Below are 23,299 nucleotides of genomic sequence, written 5' to 3' on the forward strand. Positions count from 1 at the left end.
TTAGTGGATGGGTCTTCAATTTTATTACAAAAATGAAGATGATCAGTTTGATCAAAATGAAGGCTTGTTCACAAGTTTACATGAATATTCTAAATACAAAGTCCTGAAACAACATACTTTTGATATGATTTTCATCTTTTAAAGGGATGCAAACATTACATTTTCTGATTTATAATCTATTTCAAGATACAGTATTTCAATTATGTGTATTTTCTGCAGTTAGATCAAAATTCACAAGGGTAATTGAAACACGCGGACAAAACCTGGTCAGCAAAGGTTAAAATCCTTTTTTTTTTTTTTTACTGGAGGTAAATCCTTAAACCAGCCCTTATTAATGTATTTTCAGAATCTTGTACTACACTGACATGATTTGCAGTCAGGTTTTTTTTTCCTACCTTTAAGGCTACAAAAACTCTTGCAAATGCATTGCAAAAGAATTCTAGACCACTTAATGCAAAAATAAAAAAAATAGTTCTCCAATAAAAAGTAAATTTTATAAATGGTAGGAAATAGTATCTGTAAGCTACTTAGTGACATTTTCCCCTATTACTAAACAAATGTTACACAGAACCAGGGAAGACAAGTTATCAAATACAACAAGCTTATGCTATGTTTACATCCCTCATTTAAAAAAAAAAATTTCATACTGTCACACATTCCATCTGATATTTACATTTTTCCATCAAGTTGGAGGAGGAGGATAATATTGTCCATAATTCCAAGGATTCTGGTAATTGTACTGAAAGGAAAAAGCAAACATGTTGGCATGCTAGCACTATGGCTGAATTCCATGTAAAAAAAATTATATATATAAATTATATATATATAAAGCAACTATGTGTAAGAAAATAGGCATGTGTTCACTGCTGAAATTCTAAGACTTGACCACAAAAGAATGTACTGTACAATCTGGAACAGAAGCAGAATTGCTTTTTCTTTAAAAAAACAAAACAAAAACCTTTTTAAGAACATCTATGAACCAAAAATTCAATTATAATTGTGTGAACTCACTTGATACCAGGCACTATAGTTATATGCAGCTTGATTTGCCTGTAAATCACCATCAATCATCTGTGTAGATGATGAAGTTGTATCTTCTGTATGTGCTTTCTTTTCCTCTGGTTCTTCTGATCTAAATAAAAGGACAAATGGAAACCTTCAAAACTACAGATAAGTACTTTAACAAACAGATGCATGTTACCAGAGTACATCCGCATATTTTTTCAAAAAATTGTCTAAATTACCACAACATAAAGGTAACATTTAAAAATATTTGTCTTTTACAGGCATTACCACAATGAAATGTCTTTTAAGCCTCCCTTTCTGATTCAACAAAAGTTACTTACCCATTTTCTGCTTTCCTTTTTAAAGAATCCTGCTCTTTTAGGAGTGTTTGATGTTCGTCATAAGCATTCAATAGCCTGAGAGGAAAGAAAAAAAATCCACTGGAATATACAAAAACCAAACTTAAAATTCTTAAAGTGTTTTAACTTATTTCTACTTAGGAAAACAAAAGTAAATTGAAATGAACATCCTTTGATTATCTTTTTTTAATGATCCAGCAGGCAAATCTGCTCCCAGCTACGTTTTCTGGGGAACCACTGCCCTGCACTTTCCTTCTCAGTCCATGCATTCAAATGGGGTTCCTAATGAGCCTGGCTAATTACATTATACTCTTGACCAATAATTGGTTTAGAGATGAGGATACCACCCAAACCAGGACGTTTAGTAGTCCCCGGGTTTTTGAGCTAATGAAAAGGTGCCTGTTCTCTGTATTAGTTGGCTAAAGCTGATGGTCAAAAGCTACCTGTCCTTATCATTTCTAATACATGGGGAAAGCCTGCCTAAGAAGCTATGACACAACTAAGACAATGACCGATGTTTTTGTCCAATGCAACCATGTAGTCCTGACAACTATACAATCTGTATACTTTAAAATTGAACTTAACAATGCTAATGAAGACACCTGCCACCAGTTAGGATAAAGTGTATTTAAAATGAAACTAAAATACCATGTAAAACTACAGTATAGTTGGTTATCATTAAATAAAAAGTTTTAATAAAATTTAATAAAATTTTAATAAAATTCTGATATATGGAACTTATTGTTTATGAAGTTCTAAGTTCCATATGTCACTTGAAGCCAAACTCTGTAAAATCATGATTTTGTTTTCCTTTTACCATTTTCTGAACTATTGGCTTTATTTTTAAAAGTAATCATAAACCTGAACACAACATTTCTGTAGAAATAACCTTGAAATTTTACAAAGCGTGCACAACTTCCCTGGGCATCTTGCATATATACACATTTAATAATATTTATAATTACATCGGTCCCAAAATGTTCAAGGGCTGTAAAATTGTTAATAACAGTCATCTCAGGTTGAGTGTTTACTCAATGCCAAACTTTAAATGGACTAATTACCTTAAAGCCCTTTCACAACGTATGGATTGAGTAATAAGAGACTCAACCTTCATGTGAGAAATTTTGAAAAATGAAGAATATACAAATCAGCAAGTGACTTAGCATTTAAGCCTGTATTTGTCTGACCTCAGCATTCTTATTAATTCATTATACTGCTATATAAATTTCTAAATGGCTCATTTATTTTTCAATTCTTTTTTTTTCCATTTCAACTACAATATATTACCTGATACTAAGACCCTCCTTAATAGTATTTGCAAAGGCCCAACTGGCATCTTTGCATTGAGACTCTTTGCAGGCATATTACTGCCTAATTAAAATATGTCATTTACTCTCAACCAAAACTCTAGCTTCCTACTGTCAACAATAGCTTCCTGCTGTCAACTGTGTACATGTTCTCTGAACTCAGTCTAGCTCTCAAGACCCAACACAATCTACATAACTTCCACTACTTCACAAAACTCTCCATGAAGCAGATGTTACTTTTATATGAACTTTAACTTCCACATTTTATCCTCTTGGCTTATCAGAATCTTGTATTTAAATGAAGCCCCACTTACTCTATGAAGGATGACAAATCCATACTGACCCACAGCCTTAAGTTTCATATACTTATGTATTTCCTCAATTACCATACCATCCAACTAGACTAAAAGCTAGAATTACATATACCATTTCTTTCGAATATTTTTTTCATTGCAAAACAAACAGAAGACACTAGCTATAGAGGAAATGAGGTGGTTAAGAGCAGACTCTGAAGTAGGTTCTAATCCCAGCTGTACAACGTAATAACTAAGTGACCTTGGAAAAAATGCCTAATCTCTCTTTAAACCTCTTCACCTACTGAAGTGCCTGTACTCATTAGACTATTAATGTATTTTATATTAGATAATTAATATAAAACATTTAATGTAAACCAAACACATACAGTTGTATTAAAATGTAACTCATGTTAAATATTTTTGTTTGAAATTTTACTCATCAAAAATGTACACATCACATATAATACACACAGACACACAAGTAATTCTTATTTTATGAACAGCTGTTTCAATGGAAATCACTCTAAATTAGAATTAGAGAAGGCACATGCCTAACAAGAACTGGGATATTTCCTTACTAGAAATGGAATTGCAGCTCTAATCAATTTCTACTCTTCTATCATACAAATTTAAATCTTAAACTTGTCCTTTTCCCAAATCTAGATTTCTACCACCCTTACCTTTCAGCTTTTTATAATGCACAAAGATAAGGCTATTAGGCGTTATCTGTAGAACCATATCCATCCTCTTTTCCAATTTGAGATAAAATGGCATTCCAACCCCACTTCCCATCCACCTTCTGTGGCCTATATGTATCTGTGTTTCAGGGTTCAATCCCTAACCCATTTCCTTTCTCAAGGGATTGCTGCTTCCTTCCTTCTCTTATCTACTCACTGTTCAAATTACCATACTAAAATTTTGAAAAGTTTTGAAGGAAAAACAAACCATGTCCTCCTGTTAAGCACATATACATTTACCAAACTGAATTTACCCCACATCTACCTGAGGGAAAAATAAACTAGGCAAACATTTTAAATTCGACAATAGAGTAATTTGTACTGATCATCAAATTCCCATCAAGAATTATCAATGCTCATTTACTATTCAAATATAAATATATAATTAATATCTTACTTATTAACATCCGAACCAAAATCTTCAAGAAATTCCACTTTTCTCTGAGAAAATGTAATTTTCATTTTAATAGGTAATGAACCATGTATAGCTTTGTCAAAACAATTTAGGATATTTTCTTCGTTTTGTTTGAGGTCCCCACTATATTCCATTTCAAGTAAATTAAGGTATAACTTTGTGTTCTCCTGTGTAAAAAGTAGCATCAATTAATAATATTTCTAAGTTTTAGACCACAAATATTTATATTTAAAATGCCCTAACTTTTATGTCTCAATTTGAAAAGTCAAGTATTAAAAATTGTATTAAAATGTAACTCATGTTAAACGTTTTCAGCATATATCAAAACAGGTAAAAACTGATTAGCGCACTGACAAGTAGTGAGTGACATTATCCTAGTATTTCCCAAACAACATGAAAATTGTTGAATGTCAATAATTTAAAACCCAATATCTTGTCTTGAGAGTCAAGTGGCTTACCTACCATGACTATTGGAACTATACGGTTCCAATAACTTAAATCTTGACAACTATAGATAATCATCTTAAACTGCAGTGGGAAGCAAACTGTTATAAACCTGTGTCTTAAACAGACATGGCATTAGCTGAAAATTGAAAAAATGAGAACCTACCTATCTACTAAATCTTATCAATTGATATATAAAAGGAAATACTTTGAAAAAAGGAGAATCTCACTGCTACATTTGCTGCACTGTAAACAACTGCCATGCTTTGGGTTTAAAAGGCATTCTCCCAAGCCCTCTACCTAATCATCAGTAAATTTACCGTAAATTTTCTAAATGTGGGGAAAATAGTGCCACAATATCTGCAACACTTTTTAATCCAATCATCTTGATTTTTCAGCCTTTTAGTTGATAATAATTTAAACTTTTTCTTTAAAAAGTGGCAACATCAGTTTAGAGGGACTGTTATCTTCATTTAGTAATATATTACATACAGACCAATCTTTCATCATAGTTGCCAAAATTTTAAAAAAAACATTTTTTTTATGAAGACATTCCAAAATATACGAATACATACTCTGTCTCTTTCAATGGCTTCCAAAAGCACCTTTCTTGATTTTGCAAAGTTTTTTTGTATTTTGAAAAGATGGCGGGCTAGTTTGATAGCATAAAACGATGACTCATTATTTGATTTGGCATTCTTAATGGCATCTTGAAGCAAATATTCAGCTTCTTCCATATTTCCATGTCGTCGTTCTAAACTTACTCTTCTCAAACGAACCATTGCCAATCCTAGAACACATTCTTCAAATGTTCTCAAGATATTCCTGGCTTCATTAATATTACCTAGAAATAGTAATTCATTGTTTACGCTTTGGTTTAAACTTCTGAAATATCCTTCACATGAGGTATTGCCAAGAAACAGCTCAGAGGTTAAATTCAGCTGTTTTATTTTTTAAAAATGGAACATGCTCATTTGTTTATGTATTATCTAGAGCTACTACTGGACTATAATGGCAGCATTGTTAGGAAAGAGACCATTCTAACCTGCAGAGCCTAAAATATTTACTATCTGGCCCTTTATAGAAAAAGTTTACCAGCCTCTGCTTTACACCATCCCTTAAAGACTCAATTCCTGTATCTTTATCCTGAAGTAACTTAAAATCCCAAAACAACAACTGAATTTCCTCAATCTTACCCTGCTGTTCCTCAAAAGCGGCCCAAAGCATATGCACCATGGGTTTCTTTGGGAGATGAATAGTGCAAGCTCTGCTGAAGACATGCCTCACTCCTTCAGTGCTATGGTTTTCCATGTACTTGGCATACTACACACAGAAACAGAGGAAATACTGAATAATTTACAGTTGAACAAGCCATTAAATATGTGACAGAACGATAAAATTCTATTTGTAAACCCATTCAGCACCTTTATTGAACCACTAGACTAGTTTCTGTAAGGAAGGACGAAGAGAGGCAACGAGGTTGGCATATGCAGCAGTCAAATCTGGTTGCAAGCAGACCATCTCCTAATGCAACAGATATAGTTATATGAACAACATTCAACAGAAGTACAAAAAAGGTTAGTCACTAGATCAATGTTTATAATATTCAAGTTTCAGAGCATATAATTTTCTTACCTTAATCCAAAACTCCTCATAGAGGGCACATGATATGACACATCTTTCAAAGAGAACCACAACTCGTTCATGAGTCCCATTTTCAATTTCAAATTCTAAGTATTCTTTCCAGTTTTTTAGTTGTGCCTTTTCCAATGGTTTCACATGAAAATAAGGTCTTTTAATCTGTAATAAAAGTATGACATGGCAATAAAAGTAAACCAATATCAACACCAAAATATGCATGAGTACAGTAACAATATAAATTATTTAAATTATAAATATAATTGCTAATGAACCAAAAATTTTAATCACCATCTTTCATGTTGAAAAAAAAAAAACTGTAAATTATAATCCTTTAAACGACTTAGGCTTTACAAACTAAGGAAACAATGTATTTCATTTATTCAGTTATTTTAACATAACTACAAAATTTTTAAATATTTTAGAAATCTTATTGTTACTTTTAAAGTGAACAACTATACCATAATAACAGAAAGCAGATCAATGGTTGCCTGGGGCTAGGAGTGAGGTGGGGGTTACTGACTGAAAAGGGGACAAGGGGACTTTTTGCAATGAAAGAATAATTCTATCTCCTGACTTCTGTGGTGACTGCAGCACATATACATTTATCAAAATTCATTTTCTGGCCAGTCACAAAAACCCCACATACAGTTGGCCTTCCATATCTGAGGGTTTGCATCTACAGATTTAACCAACTATGGATCAAAAATATTTGGGGCGGGGAGAAATCCCAGAAAGTCCCAAAATACAAAACTTGACTTTGCCACACTCCACGCACTATGCTGAATCCACATGAATGAAGTGATGTGTTGGCATACCATGTTTACATAAAAATACAGAGTACATGAGAATACTATGCCTTTTTTTAATATAAGAAACTTGAGCATCCACAGATACTGGTATCCATGGGGGTCCTGGAACCAATCCCCGGATGATACCAATATTATGCTATACAGTTCCACTCACACAAAAGGCCAAAACAGAGAAATCTACAGAAAAAGAAAGTAGATTAGTAGTACCATAGGGCTGGGCAGAAGGGATGGATTAAGTAGGTAAGGGAATACAGGGATGAGAGGTAAAGGGTAAGGGGTTTCTTTTTGAGGTGATGAAAATGTTCTAAAATTGACTATAGTGATGGTTGTAGTTGCTATGAACTACTAAACTTTATACTTTAAGTGGGTGAACCATGCGGTCTGTGAATTGCATATCAATAAAACTGTTAAAAAAATAAAAAATTAGAATTGTGGGGGAAATCCCCCCTCATTTTACTGTACATCTAAAAGGGGTATATTTTGTTGTATGCAAAGTATAATTCAACATTGATTTTAAAACCTGAACAAGTGTAAAAAATGGTTTGGACTAAAGAGATATCTTACAATTCGAATAAGTCTAAATTGAATAAGATTCTAAATCTGATACTAGTAGCAACAGATGGGACAAATGTCTTATTACTTAAATAAGAAAAATAAAATGCAATTGAGACAATACTCAAAAATGAAAGAAAAATACATTATTCCTATCACTGTATTTTTGAGACTATTATAAAATAAAAACACTTACACCTTCTTCAAATGTCCACCTTTTACTAACTTCATGCTCATTATAATTAAACATTTCTTGATGAATTTCAATGATTCTATGTCTCATGTTTTCTATTTCAGTAATTAGCTTGGAAGAAAAAGAAAAAAAATTTAAATCACACAAGTTATATATTGAAATTTTCAAATATAGCTGCTTACATTTAAGTATTACCCATATATACTTTAGTCTTAGAATGGTGAAGGGTTTTAAACTGTTAAAAATTATGTGCAAATAAAATTAATTACTAAAATTTATAACAATTTCCTAAGAAACTACTTAATAAAAATGCTTTTTATCTTTTATTTATTTATTTAAATAGGGCTAGTAGATTACAACGTAGCCAAAATATTCCTTCTAGGCTATTTCTAGATGTCTCATAGTAAAATATATTCTCTACCTAAATCTGTATTTAAATTATACCAGCTAAAGAATTTTCACTTGCCTTAATCAGGAATATTTTATATGAGCTACAAGTCATACCACACATGCAGTCAAGGTATATGAAGTCTAGTTTTTCATGTATTGAAGGATTTTTTAATAAGTCTAATTACCTTTGCTGGATCAGTTATGTCTTCAATTCCTGATGGTAGATCATCACCAGGAGGACCATCATCGCCACTATGTCCATTTACAGAAGCTAATTCCCTTCGCAGCTGAATAAACTGTTCGCCAGTTAGAAGATCTCTAGGCAAGTTATTCTGTACATGTTCTTTAAATCTAAAGAAAGACAATAAAAATACATGCTCTACATATGAAGCATAATTTCAGATCCCATGTTAATTCCCACAACACATTATTCTTACAAAGAAACTGACTTAAAGAAAGAAAGCAAAACAGCATTCCCTTTCTCTTTCCTTTCTGTAGTAAAAACCTACCACTTGATAAAGCAGTCTACAGACATCTTCATTTCCTTCCTGCCTTTGTAATGGAATGGAGAAGGCATAGACAGGCATAAATTCAAATTCTAGTTCTGTCTATTATTAGTTATTTGACTTAAGGAAAGTTTTCCCCTTCTTTAAATCTTGGTTTTCTCATCTGTAAAAAGGCACAATTCTATCTTGAAAAATTACTGTAAAATTAAATAGTTATCTATACTTAAATTATAAATGATCACTTGTAAATGATCAAGAAATGTTTGCAGTTCCTTCCCCAACAATCAATTACTCCTGAATCCATGTGTCTGTATCACACTCTAATGAAATTGCCCTAAAGTCACAAAGTACCTCTTACATACAAAATTAAAAGGACACATACTACAGCCTACCCAGATGTCTTCAGTACTTAAGGCTAACCACACCTTTCTTTTAGAATCTTCTTTGCTTTCGGCTCTGACTTACCACTTTCTGGGTTTTCCTCGAAGTCTAACTGCTTCTTGATCACCTTTGATGGTTCCCTCTTCCTACCTGTCCCTAAATGCAAGTATTTCTAAGGATTCTGCTCTGCATTTTGTTCTCATCTATTTTTACATATTTCTCTGGCCAATCTTATTAATACAGCTTGAAATAATAAACATACTATGACAGCTCACAAAACTATAACTCAAGCCCAAACCTTCCTAAATTCCAGATTAGTATATCCAATGTCCAACACTCTCTACAAAGAAATACAGCTTAATTTCAAGCAGTGTTTTGAAAAAAATGTCATTTCATTTTATCCACACACACTAATTTATATACATACAAATATTAATCAAAAACACCAAGTTGAGGAGCTCAATAGCTATACTATCCCAATTTGGAAACTTACATACAAAATATCTTAAACTGTGTCATCTTCATCCACAAATCAACACCTTCATCATTTCTAATCTGTCAACCACTAAGTTTTCCAATCTCTTCCATCTTGTTTATTTATATTCCAGTGGATATCAGGTTGTATTGATTCTACCTTCCAACATTTTCATGTCCTCCTCACTTTTCCCCTGGACATAGTATTCTAGCCCCTAGTTTCACAACTCTCATCCTCACTCAATACTATAAAAAATGTTATTAAAAAGTAATTAGGTAAAACAAAACCATAAACATGATCATAAAGCCCTCCTGTCAAAATCACTTCAGTGCATTTACTGTGTCAGGCTAAAATCCAATTTCCTTAAAGTCTTTCATCTTCTGACACAACTTTTGACCTTAATTTACCTCTTCAATCTAACTATTATACATGCTCCAACATTATAAAATTTCCCCCCAAATTTCTTAAAATTGATTTAGGCTATTTAAACCTGAATTTTTAGACTTCCACAAATGTATATAAATAACACTGGAAACTAATTTCAATTTTGCAAAACTCAGTAGATATAGAGAACTAACTTGACCCACTTCACCACTGGGAGGGAAAAATACAGACTGCCTTGTTTAAAAAAATTAAAAATGAGGTAACTCAAATGTGTAGTATGAAAAGGAACAATTTAATATTCAGGTAAATATTAACACTCAAAATTGAGACCAGGAAACAAATAAAAAACTTGAAATAAGATAAAATTGAAAAATAACTACTTATAGAGCATAAATTTAAAATTGCTACACTGTGTAGAAAATTCTTTCAAATGGTGATACAATATGCGTAATATTAAGCAGTAATTTTTCATCGGCTTTTTCAACTGTAAAGCTAATTTACTCAATGAAGAATGGTTAAGTGTCTAATATATAGTGAGCCCTATTCCTAGCTATTAAGAATAAAAAGAATAAACCCCAGAAACTGACAGACATGTAAAAACTACAAGAGAGATAGCAGCATTAATGCTAAGATAAATGTAAATAAGTAGGTAGAGTGATAGTACAAATGACAGAAAGATACTTTCTATTTAGGTAAACTGGGAAAGTTTCACAGAGAAACATTAAGCTGTATGTTCTTGAGGAATGCGTATTTACCAAACAAATTGGAAGTGACAAAAGTAATACAGTCACAAAAGTATAAACCACTACCACCCTATGGGAAGTTACCAGTACGTGGGTTTGGCTAGAGCTTAGGAACAACCAGGCACTGGGTCTGAGATGTTAGGTCACATCACAAAGTTCTCATGTTAAGGAAGATTTTAAATTAGATATTTTCTTAGAGATAATGTTCAGTGTATAGCCAATGGAAATTATTTCTACTATAGCACTTAGAATCTTTTTTTTAAACACATCATTCCTTTTCTATAGTTTTATGGTTACACTGGTCCTTTATTCCTACAACTTAAAAGGCATATCATCTGTTGCATAGCAAGTGCTAACATTTTTAAGTAGGGAGAGTGTATTATGCAAAAGAAAACACTTCGGAAGTTCTCGAAGCAGCTAGTCATATGAATTTTTTATATAAACTGTAAGATTTACTTAAAATAAATACTACTTGTGAGTTTGCTACACACTGGTAAGAAAAGTGGTTCTCATTGTATTACATAAAAAAGAGCGTATTAATGAGCAGTATGTATACTGCAATCAACTAATTTCTGTTATAAGCGTATATGACTTTAAAAAAGCCTAGTGGGATATTCATTAAAAAATAAATAAAAAGATTGGGAAAGGACTAGTTCAAGGACTTTAGGGTCACACTGTCTAGCTTCCAACACTTACTAACTCTGTGACCTTACAGGAATATTTTAATCTTCCTCTAATTCCATGAAATGGGATATTACTAGTACCTATACCATACCAGCTTGTTGTGAGGATTAAATGAGTTATAAGGCACTCAGAACAGTGTCTGGCATATGGCAAATGCTATATAAATGTTTCCTAATTATATTTTCTTTTTCTTACCAATAGTAAAGTTCTCATAATCATATATTTTACATATACTTTAGGTCCCAGAAGAATCGGTTTATGAAAAGCCACTTTCATTGTCCCAACTTTCATATTAATTCGTTCAACAAATACTCATCAAGCATTTCCATATGTCAAGCTTCATGTTAATAATGTCTTCCAGCAAGTGTCTCCCTAGGTGATTATACCCTAGAGATATGTCTATTCCATATGTATATTCAGATCTACATGCTTCCTATTTCTAACCTGAGTAGTCTAAATAACCTCTTTAATTTTAGCAAATTGATCCATAGAAATTTCAGATGCTTCATAAAGCGTTCTACATTCAAAAAAAAAAAAAAATTAGAAAATCACCTATTTAAAAAGCCCCTAAGTTAATAGGCTCTAACACAATACTACTTATAAGAATTATGACAAAAATATAGAAAATATTACAGTTGAAAGAAACTAAATACTTATCAACACAGTCTCAACACTTCCTTGTTCAGAAAGACAGATCTCTCAGTCTGTATTAGTAGGAGACTTTGAGTATATAATACAGAATGTGGAAATCACAGTACACAGAGTTAGTTATTTTAACAGTACTAATTAAAATGAAATTATACCAATCATCATGGGAAATCACAGTGTAAATTTTAAATGAACGATTTTCATTGTTGTATACAGACAGGGCTTACTACACAAAATACATACTTTATTCACTGTTTTGGATACAAGGAGTTGCATGAACACAAGAATGTACCTGTAGTAAATCATTAAGTTTTAAATAGCATCTATTATATGCCCTGTACAGTGTTAATTTAGCACATAAAGAATAATTAAACTTAAATTCTACTTTCTCATTCCTTCACTATTCTGAAATACCTTAGACAAAAGGCTCATCTATAAAGTGGATAAGAACCTTATGTCTGAAAACAGTAAAATTCCTAAATATTTCACAAGACATATGGGAAAATGTCTAAATTTAAAAGTGTATAAATTGTGTCTACGGCCATGCCACCCTGAACAAGCCTGATCCTGTCTAATCTAGGAAGTAAAGCAGGGTCAGGCCTGGTTGGCACTTGGATGGGAGTCCACCTAGGAAGACCAGGTGCTATAGGCGTAAACAATAAAAAATAAGGGATTATCAGCTAACAAGGTCCTTGCAGCCTGTGAGGTCAACTAAGGGTTGCCTCACCTAAAATAATGAATGAATAATAATAATAAAAGTGTATAAATTGTGATTATCAAGCCTGCTTGAATCTAATAGACTTTAACATGACGTTTCAAGAGAATTATGATCCGGAATAGTAGGAATTAATTACCTGAATAATCAAAGATATTTTAATGACCTGATTTTTCCACTTACCTCTGAAAATGATGACTATACAGCTGTGTTGGAATACCAAGAATACGATCATATATAGCTGTAACTTCTCTCAGGTTTCCCTGTTCATTCTCCCAGTTTATATACATTTCCCACAGTCTGTCAGATCGGAAATCTGTTCCTGCAGCTAGAACGGCATGCTCAAAAGTTCTGAAAAATTAAATTACCTTTAAGTTATCTAAGATAAAATCACTTTTAAAATATTATTTCTGTACTTTGCAATATATACAAATATCAAATCATTAAGTTGTACACTTCAAACTAATTTATGGTAGTTCTCCCTTATCTTCAGTGGATACATTTCAAGAATCCCAGTCTTGGGATGACTGAAATTACAGAGAGTACCAAATTCTATACATACTGTTTTTTCCTATCGATACCTCTGATTAAGTTTAATTTATAAATTAGGCAAAAGTAACTAATAGTAAAATAGAACAATTATAACAATATACTGTAGTAAGAGTTATGTCAATGTGGTCTGTCTCAGCAAACTAGTATGAATTTCTTTTCCTTCTTCCTAATTTCATGGGTAGATTCATTCTTACCATAGATTCTAGCAACCTCACATAGGACTTTTTTTCTTAAGTTGAGAACTTTCATCTTTTCACTTAAAGGAAGCACTTTACAGCTTCTCTCTGGCACATCTGAATTGGCAGAGTTACTACTCTTACGCTTTGGGGCCAATATTAAGTAAAATCAGGGTTAATTAAAAACAAGCACTTCGATACTGTGATCATCGATCTAATAACCTAGATAGCTACTAAGAAACTAATAGGCAGGTAGCATGGATATGCTAGACAAAGAAATGATTCATGTCCCATAGCAGGTAGGCTAGGGCTTTCATCACACTATTCAGAAGAACATTCAATTTAAAACTTATGAATTGTTTATTTCTGAAACTTTCCAATTAATATATTCAGGGTATCTGAAACCATGAAAAGTCAAACTACAGATAAGGCGAGGAGGACTACTGTAATGTATGTAAATTAAACCTCAACTTTAAACAAATTAAAAATAAAATTATTTTTAAATTTTAGAATACACTGCTAAATCCAAAATTATATTCAATTGTTTTCTATACAGGTAGAGATTAAAAAGTAGAAGGAATAAGAGGAGTGTATAATAGCTGCTCAAAGAGAAAACATAAAGAGAATATTGATAAATGTACTTTTATGTAATTTTACCTTACACAAAACTATAATACAAAACGTATTCCCTAGAAACATATAAGAATAATACAGTAGATACCTAAATATTTGCTAAACTTGAAATGTTTGTTGAGGATTCATTTAGAGCAGAAGACAGAGACATGTTATATCAATTTAAGTAAAAATTTTCTAGCAAAATAACTCTCTAATAAGAGATCCAGCTGCCTTGTAAAGTAATGAGAAGTACCCATATATTTTAAAACTCTCATAAGTCTTTCTAGATTCTAAAATTCCACAACTATAGTTTACTAAAAAAATCTTATTTTAAAATACCTAATTCATTTAAAGAGATTTCTGTAAGCAATTTTAATCATTATATTTGAAGTCCTAATGGGATAAAACCGTTAGATACATATTGTTAAAATAAATCTTTTAGAATTAAGAGGCATTTTACCAATATAAAAATGTCTAATCTACAATTTAAACACAATCAAAGCTCTAACAAATTTTGGGTGGAACAGGAAAAACGAATTCTAACATTCATCTACCATACAAAAAATTTTTTGTATAAAGACAATGCAGGTGGCGTTTTCCTGAAATATATCAAAAGAAACTAGGAAGTTATAGTATTAAAAGTATGGCATTGGCCTGAGAACAAAAAAAATGGATCAACAAAACAGTTCCCAAGATAACAAAACATATCAATGTCTGAATTTAGTACACGCTGAAGAAGGTATTTTAAATAAATGCAGAAAAGCTGGACTATTTGATAAATGAAAAAAATAAAAGTTTAATCTCTATCTCACAAAAGATACAAACTAAGGACCAGATGAATGATTTCTGAAAAGCTATTAAAATTATTAGAAGAAAATACAAGATATATATATTCTTGACAAGATAGATACAAAACTCATAAACCAGTAAGAGATTGAATACTGAACCACATTAAGGGGGAGGGAAAACCCTCTATATGATAAAAAGACACTGTAAACAAAGTTAAAAGATGGCCAAAACTGCAGGAAATGTTTAATATGTATAGATAAAAGATTCAGAGTGTGTGTATGTGCACACATGTGTAGTGTGTTAAGTTTTCAAGAGAGTAAAATATATGTCACTGCCCCTGCAGAATCCCAAAATGATTCAGGAAATTAACACACCAGACACTAAGAAAGATGGGGGAGTTGGCAGAGAAGGGATGATAAGGCAATAAACTAAAAACAGAATGTTTGAAAGAAGGTCTGCTTAATGAATGGTTGAGACCTTAATCCTCATTTCCTGCCCACGTATGGGATTTTAGAAGCTAGGTATGCATTTCCCAGGCAGATCAAATGATCCTTCAATGAAGATGCTGCTTAGCATAGGAATAAAATATGAGTATACCAACACCGAGAGTTCCCAACAAAATCTGAGTAGCCACCTATTCACTTTACTGTAAAGCCCTCCAGTCCAATTAAAAGTGCCCCCCCCATACAAAACACAAGAGCGTTTCCACTCAATTTATTAATATCTAATCTTTAACATAAGCAGAAATCCAGAAATCAGACATGTCAGAGATGAAAACAAGTAAATAAAAAAACTTCAGAAGAAACAGTGCTGGGAGCAGAGAAAAACTTTAACTATTCTTAATACCCTGGAAAAAATGATAAGATATACAGCATATAACTAGAATAGGAGGATATAAAAAAGGAACAAAGAACAAGAAAGATTCTTGGGTAACAAAAACGACAGAGAAAACCAAGGGAAGGAAATTATCAAAATAAGAATATACACACTAATAACATTTCTAAGAAAAGAAGGATGTAAGCATCCCAGATTGAAAATGTCTACTAAACAATAAGCACAATGAATTAGAAAGTCTATTCCAAAGCATATCTTATAAAATCACATTAAATTAAAGGAGAACATTTTCCACGAGGAAAAACAAGTCATAAAAAGAGAATCCAGAAGAAGAATGGTACAGTTTTCAATAGCAAAACTAGAAGTTATAAGAGAATGAAGAAATAAATGCTTTCAAAGCCCTAAGGAAAAATTACCTTCAACTCAAAATCTATACCCCACTATACCATCAGTGGATGTTTCAGACTTTTAATTTAAAGCATCCTTCATCGGGAATAATAGGATGTACTTCTCTAAAAGGTAGGCTGAAAGAGCAGGATTCAATATAGTCTTAATAAAAACAGCTGGAAACCCAGAAATGAGGTAAAGACATCCTATAATCATTATAAGGAGATTCCCAAAACAACTGCTGTACAGCAGAAACAGAATAGAGCAACCAATCCAGATTACAGAAAAGAAGGTTCCAAGAGGGTTGTCTCCAAGATGGAAGGGGAAAATTGGAATTTACGGATTTCAGAGTGTAATTCTCTTTTACAATTTTCAGCTTAAATAGAATTTTTTTAGCTTCAAAAAATAACTTACATAGCACTTGTACATTATGTAAAGTAGTATTAGTAATGACTAGTGAAATTAGCTGTTAGAGGGGGTGAAAATTTTTAAATGTTCAAAGAAAATCTGGCAAACGAAAAAAAGGGGGGAGGGAAGTGAAACAGTAATTAACTACAAGAAAAACAATAGTCCATGACACCCATCCATTTTGGAAAGATCAGGAATGAAAAGATAAGATTCTCTTCCATTCTCAGCTATCCTAACAGAATTACAATGTCTACAGCTAATGAAGAGAGAGAGAAAGCAGTAGAGAGCTACTATTACAAATTTGTTAGAAGAAAAAAAACCAGAAGACAGTCAAAATACTTGAATAGGGATGAAGGAATCACTTTGTGTACAAGCAGTTTAACACTGATTATTTAAACCAAATGCACATAGTTTGATAAAAATAAAAACCAAACAAAAATAAAAACCAAAAACACTTAAAATTTCCTTTTGGATTCAAAAGTAAAATGAGCAAATGATATGAACAGCCAATGTAAAAATGGCTTATATAAAAATATGAAAAGATGGCAAACCAAGATGAATAATCTAGAAATAAGTAAATTAAACTAATGTGAAATCACTGGAGGTTTAAAAAAAATGTGGCATGGTTATGAGAAAATGACTACTCTCATACACTGTGGGAGTTGACAATGACCACTTTTGAAGAAACATTTGATAAAACTTAGCTGTGTATTCCATTTGACAGAGTTCCATTTCTAGTATGCTCTACAAAAACACTGACTCAAACAGAGATAGTCACTGCAGTAGTGATTATTTCCTACAAATAAGGACTGGGTCAAATAAAATATAGTACTTCGATACTATAAAATACTTTTGCAATGGTTAAAAAAATATGGTAGGGTTCACATACCCTCTTATTGTACTGTTTGTTTCAGAATCACCAGGATCCAATGTTTCTTTTAAGAAGTTTATATAATGTATCCAAAGGTCAACACTAAGAGGTATTGCCTGAAGCCCCCGCCGATAAACCTAAGAAGAAAACAACAAACTGTACTTCAAATATTTAATTACTTCTTAACAGAGAGGCAACACTGTGTTATCCGGTGAACCTTAGAAATACTAATTACTGGAATTTTGTTTAAATAATCTACCATTACCATTTGGGTGGAGGTTGGATAGAACATGGCAATGTTCTGATCCCCACGTGCAGAGTCTTGATCTTCAAAGCGCAGCAGTCCCTGCATTCTGACCGGGTTGTGTGGGCAGGCTTTGGGTTACAGACCATAGGGCACAGACCCATTAGAGCATCAATGACAGCGTCTGACCAAAAATGCAATAAGACGTAGCAAATGTGACTAGCAAACCAACTATATTGTTTGGAAAATGAGAAATAAATGTAAGTGAGAGAAAAGCCCTGCCCTACTTGTTAAGCTGCAGTGTAATACAGAGGCTTGCACTGCAAAGCTTGACAAACTGTAGAGGTTTAACGCACCTGCCAACAAAGAGAGAAAATATTAGCTACAAATGCCACAAGAGTGACAAATGCAAATAAAATACCCTATAAAACTGTTTGACCACAAATCGTAGGTACTGCCAGCCAAAAAAAAAAGTCTTTATTTTGTTATTATTTGGCTTACAGTACCTAATGGAGATAACTTTATTCAGTGATGTACGCACCTCATCTGATTGTTTAATGTTGTCATGCCGCTTTTCAAGGTCTGCATACTTTTTCCAGTAACCATAGCAATACGGATAGTGTATGAAAAATTTGTCAAATGCTTTCCTGGCAGCCATCAAGTGATTCTGATGAAAATAAAATGAAGTGTTTAAACATCTTAGAAGTTTTTGTCACAAAAATATTTACTATTCCTTTCAAATGTATTATCTCAAATAAAATAAATGGCAGGTTTAAAAACCACACTCACAGCAGCCCTTGTCCCTGCAAATGCAATCTTATCTAGAAGGAACTAATTCTGTCAAATAGCAAGGTAACTTTTTATTCAGTAATTTTATACATAGATACACACACACACCCCCCAATACACTTCGACTCCATTAATACAGACATTCACATGTACAGATGCCATAAAAGTCATTTTTTGAAGATAAAAAAGTATATATCCAATGTTATTCAATTCAATCTGTAAGTATAAAAAAGGCAACTTTAATTACAAAACAATTAAGTCTGATATAACTTATTAATTTGTCCCGTTAGTCTCATTTAAATAGTTACTAACCTCCTGTTCTACATACTGAAGCAAATATACCCAGCCTGTAAAATCCTGAGGATTATTTTCTACAGTTTTCCAAAATTTTTCATATTCTGGAGGGAAATTTGCTTCTGTTTCTATCACTGGAAGGTCCACGGCATTTGTTATTTCATTTTCTTCTGTAGTTGCATTCACACTAGGAGATCCATCAGGTGACTGTTCCATTTCTGTAACATTCATAATTTCGGTACTAAAATCAGCAGACTGTTCCTCTACTACCTCTGAACTGTTGCCTGTGCTGCCATTACTAGAATTTCTGTACTCATCCATGTGATAATTTTGCATAGTTCTTTATTTTGTCTTCAGTAGATGATCTGTAGAAACAAAAATAAAGAGAAATGTCTTTCGAATGTTTATTTGGCATTATCAAAAGCACCTTTTTAATAAAAAGCCCTCATTAGCTATTAAAGAAATATATTAATTTGATTCTTGATCTCTCCTATAACTCATAATTTAGATTTATTAGTTTCTATATTATGAAAAATTCTGTAACATATAAATTTTCTAAAAATCTGCCATTTTACTGTTGGTGTTTAAGCAAAATGTAAATAATTGAGGATTTAGTTCCTTTATCCATAAAACAAGTGAAGACTATGCCTGCTCCTTAAAGAGGCAATTATACTTGATTTCAATGCTACTTAGCTAGTTAAAATTCTAAAATTCAGTATCTGAATGCTATCTTGCTACCAATCCTGGAAAATAGCATTATCTTTATTGTTAAGGCCATAAAATAACGGATTATTCTTTTATCTTATAAAGTAGTGCCACAATATATTTTCAGAGTTGACTTCATCTCTTCCAGTAACAGTTTAAATGAAAAGTGGATCATTAAATTGGAGGGCATGTCTTTTTTCCTAAATGAGTGATTATTCTCAAAACAAAGCAGATCATAAAACTGATTTACTCTTAAAATATACTCAGAATACACAATTAATATAGTATAATATAGTTTAAAAATAATTTAAAAAATAAAATTTAAATTTAAAAATATGATTAAGATTTTAAAGATAGTAATGCTAAGAAAGAAATACAAGTGACCAATAAATATATGGAAGGATCATGATCCTTTTCAGTCTTTTCATGAGACTGAAAAGGAGATCTGCTGAGAGCTCTAGGAAAGATTCTGCTTTTCTGATTAAAAATAAAATAAAATAAAGAAGAGACAGTTAAAAATAGTATAAATTCTATTACTTTTTCTTACCTTGAATGTGAACATATCTGAAACATGTATACATGAAGCAGTTAATAAGTGACTGGCCACGAAAATGAAGGAATGCCATCCCTGACATCATCAAGATGTTAATAACACATTACCAGACTCATACTGTGTGGGAAATTAAATCCCTAGTTGTTTAAACTATTAATAGACAGGTTTTCTATTACTTGCAGACAAATGCATTCCTAACTGATTAACGATGCATAAGAATATCCATTCTTCATCTCCCATTGTCAGTACTTGGTACCATGAAAACTTAAATTTCATTCATTTGATTTAAAAATAAGAGCAACACTTCATTTTGATTTTCATTTGTTTAACTATGAAGAGGTTGAATTTCAATTTCCTTTATTTTTTCTTCAATGCTTTTTCACATCCTTTGTCCATATTTTCTATTGCATCACTAATTTTTAGTCTTACTAGTTTGTACAAGTTTTTTGTAAACTAAGGAAATCTGATCTTTATGATATACATTGTGAAGCATTTTTGTTCATTTTACTTAATAGCTTTAAGTTATTTTGTGTATATAGAGGGCATCTTTCAAATTGAGTACATATGAAACAGATTTTTTTAAATGTTCATTATTTCAAAATGGAATATGAAGCAAATTTTTTTTCAACAAAGGAGAAATTTAAAATGTTAAATTGAGACCTTTTGAGACTGAATGCTACTGAATTAGTTATATAACCAGGTAAATCTAGGGAAAATAAAGGAGAAAAAGAATAAGGGAAGTGCAGGGAGTTAAGGTGGGGACAAAAGTTTTCAATGCCTGGTATATATTCAGCACTCCACTAGTTCCTGGTCCAAAATACATAAGTATAAGATAAGGTCCTTACTCTAAGGGTTCTTAACTAGTTGGAGAGAGATTAAAAACAAGAGGAGGAAACCAGGAGAGAGAAAAGAGAAGGGGGGGGGGGATTTGAATGAATTTCAAGTGAAATAAAAGAGATTAGAAAAATCAACTGAAAATTACTGCCAGCTAGAAAAGCTTCATGAAATACAGAACACGGTCTAAACTTTGAAAAACTACAGGTTTTTAAATAATACAAAGAAATAACAGATTATTACAGAATAGGGAACAGCCTATTAGTTTGACAGAAGTACAAACTTTTACAGTAGACTAAAAGGCAGAAATTAGGACTGGTTCGAAGACAAGAAAATGACCATAATGAAAAGGGTTTGTACTAGGGAAGTGGGAGTGTAAGCAGCAGAATATGTAGAGCCTGAGAGATTTGAGAATAGAAGAAAATTTACAGAGATTTGAGAGATTTAAAATATGACAGAAGAAGAAATTCTACAGAGGAATTTAAGAAGAAAAAATACACGAAGCAAATCTAGTTCGTATATAATAAAGGAGAATCCAAAGTATTACAACTACCAGGAAAAAGTTCCCTTCTAAGAGAATGACTATCACAAACTTTCCCAGGTTTAAACTATTTAAGGCTCTAGAAAAAGTTAGAGAAGCTTTTCAATATATTTGGCTTTCTTTATCCCCAACCTTTAAAGACACACCTGAAGGTTAATTTTCCGAATGCAAATTAGTCATTGCTTTGTGTGTTGGCTGATATATTCTGAGTCATTTACTCCCTTCCCTGTTCTAATTGCATACTTAAATGGGACATAAGGGTTTCTTCTGTAATCAGGGAATTTACCACACTCCCTCATCTTCAGAGATTATCAATTACTCCATATCCTGCAATTAAAGTGTTATAAAAAGAATTAAGAACATTGGCCTTGCTCTTAGGGAAATCTTTTTTCTGATTACTTCAAAAATCGCTGGGTCAAAAGAATATACTAAAGTTACTTTTAATAAGTTATTCCAACAGAATCTTCATAATACAGCAATTGCTAGTACCAATTTATCAAATTTAACTAACAAAAGGAAGAAGACAACAGAGATCAATAAAATAGAACAGAGAGCCCAGATACAAATGATCTTTGACAAAGGTGCCGAAATCCCTCAATGACGAAAGGGCAGTCTCTAACAAATAGTAAATGGTAATGGGAAACTGGACATTCACATGCAAAAGAATAGAGGTAGGTCCTTATCTTACATTGTATAGGAAAATTAACTCAAAATGAATTAAAAATCTAAATGTAAATCTAAAATTATAAAACTCTTAGAAAACATAGGAGAAAAGCTTTATGATATTGGACTTGGCAATGATTTCTTGGATATAACACCAAAAGCACATGCAAGAGCAAAAATAGACAAATGAGGCTATATCAAACTTAAACTTTTGCACATCAAAAGACAGGGTGAAAAGGTGACCTACAAAATAAGAGAAAATACTTGCAATTATGTTACCTGATTAGGAGTTAATATCCAAAATACATTAAGAATTCCTACAACTCAACAACAAAAACTGGATTAAAAAATGGGCAAAGAACTTGAATAGACATTTCTCCAAAGATGACATATAAATGGCCAAGAAGTATATGAAAAATGCTCAACATCACTAATTATCAGAAAAATGCATATCAAAATCACAATGAGATATTACTTCATACACATTAGGACCGCTACTAACAACAAAATAACAAGCTTTGGTGAGGGTGAGAAAAAACTGAAACTCCTGTGCACTGTGGGTGGAATTGTAAAATGGTGCAACCACTGTAGAAAATAAGGATTGAGGTTTCTCAAAAAATTAAGAGAACTACCATGTGATTCAAAAATCCTACTTCTGGGTGTGTATCCAAATTAACTGAAAGGAGGGTCTCAAAGTGCTATTTGCAAACCCATTTCAGAGCAGCAATATCCACAACAGCCAAGTGCAAGAAGCAACTCAAATGTCCATTGACAAACAGATAAACAAAATGTGGCATATACATACAATGAAATATTATTCAGCCTTTAAAATGAAGGGAATCCTGTCATATGCTATATGGATGAAACCTGAAGACATTATGCTCAGTAAAAGCCATTCATAAAAAGATCAATACTGTATGATTCTACTTTTATAAACTATTTAGAGTAGCCAAATTCAAAGAAACAGAAAATAGAATGGTAGTTACTAGGGACTAGAGAAAGGGAGGAAAGGGAAGTTACTGTTTAATGGGTGAGTTGTGTTTAATGGATATAGTTTCAGATTTGTAACATGAAAAAGTTCTGGAGATATGTTTCACAACCATGTGAACATACCTAACACTACTGGACTGTACACTTAAAAACAGTTAAGGTAAATTTTATGTTAACGAGGTTTTGCCACAATAAAACAAAAAGGAAAACAGCTAAATCATAAGTAAATCAGGAAATAATAAGGTACAAAAGACTAGGAATTAGAATTCCCAGACCTTTCATTATAAAAAGATAAAGCATAGAAAGGAAAGTATGACACAAGGTGGGGGTTGGGGCTACTTCTCTCCCTTAATAGCACATGATTCTAGGT

The 23,299-nt window shown here is 32.2% G+C and overlaps 1 protein-coding gene and 1 non-coding gene across 7 annotated transcripts in view; both read right to left on the reverse strand.

The window, feature by feature from the left end:
• Window positions 1-23,299, reverse strand: part of PRPF39 (pre-mRNA processing factor 39) — a 29,381-nt gene continuing 6,082 nt past the window's right edge. Inside the window, exons 1-14 of one of the 6 annotated variants that reach the window (XM_016154640.2) lie at window positions 18,102-18,228; window positions 17,848-17,916; window positions 17,582-17,744; window positions 17,335-17,453; window positions 12,868-13,035; window positions 8,334-8,499; window positions 7,762-7,869; window positions 6,199-6,363; window positions 5,760-5,886; window positions 5,139-5,407; window positions 4,102-4,286; window positions 1,347-1,421; window positions 1,012-1,132; window positions 1-739 (exon numbers count right to left, since the gene is read on the reverse strand). In XM_016154640.2, coding sequence (XP_016010126.1) covers window positions 683-739; window positions 1,012-1,132; window positions 1,347-1,421; window positions 4,102-4,286; window positions 5,139-5,407; window positions 5,760-5,886; window positions 6,199-6,363; window positions 7,762-7,869; window positions 8,334-8,499; window positions 12,868-13,035; window positions 17,335-17,453; window positions 17,582-17,668 — 1,647 coding nt within the window. In that variant the 5' untranslated portion in view covers window positions 17,669-17,744; window positions 17,848-17,916; window positions 18,102-18,228 and the 3' untranslated portion in view covers window positions 1-682. Of the gene's footprint in view, window positions 740-1,011; window positions 1,133-1,346; window positions 1,422-4,101; window positions 4,287-5,138; window positions 5,408-5,759; window positions 5,887-6,198; window positions 6,364-7,761; window positions 7,870-8,333; window positions 8,500-12,867; window positions 13,036-17,334; window positions 17,454-17,581; window positions 18,229-18,661; window positions 19,009-23,299 lie in introns of those variants that run through there. The other 5 variants (XM_016154638.2, XM_016154639.2, XM_036217960.1 and 2 more) reach the window with 5 other exon arrangements.
• LOC118601171 lies at window positions 5,002-5,081 on the reverse strand. The gene has a single exon (XR_004950254.1). It is a non-coding gene; the product is annotated as a small nucleolar RNA SNORD127 (small nucleolar RNA).

The sequence above is a fragment of the Rousettus aegyptiacus genome, unplaced genomic scaffold, assembly GCF_014176215.1.
Source record: "Rousettus aegyptiacus isolate mRouAeg1 unplaced genomic scaffold, mRouAeg1.p scaffold_m13_p_3, whole genome shotgun sequence".
NCBI classification, from domain to species: Eukaryota; Metazoa; Chordata; class Mammalia; order Chiroptera; family Pteropodidae; genus Rousettus; species Rousettus aegyptiacus.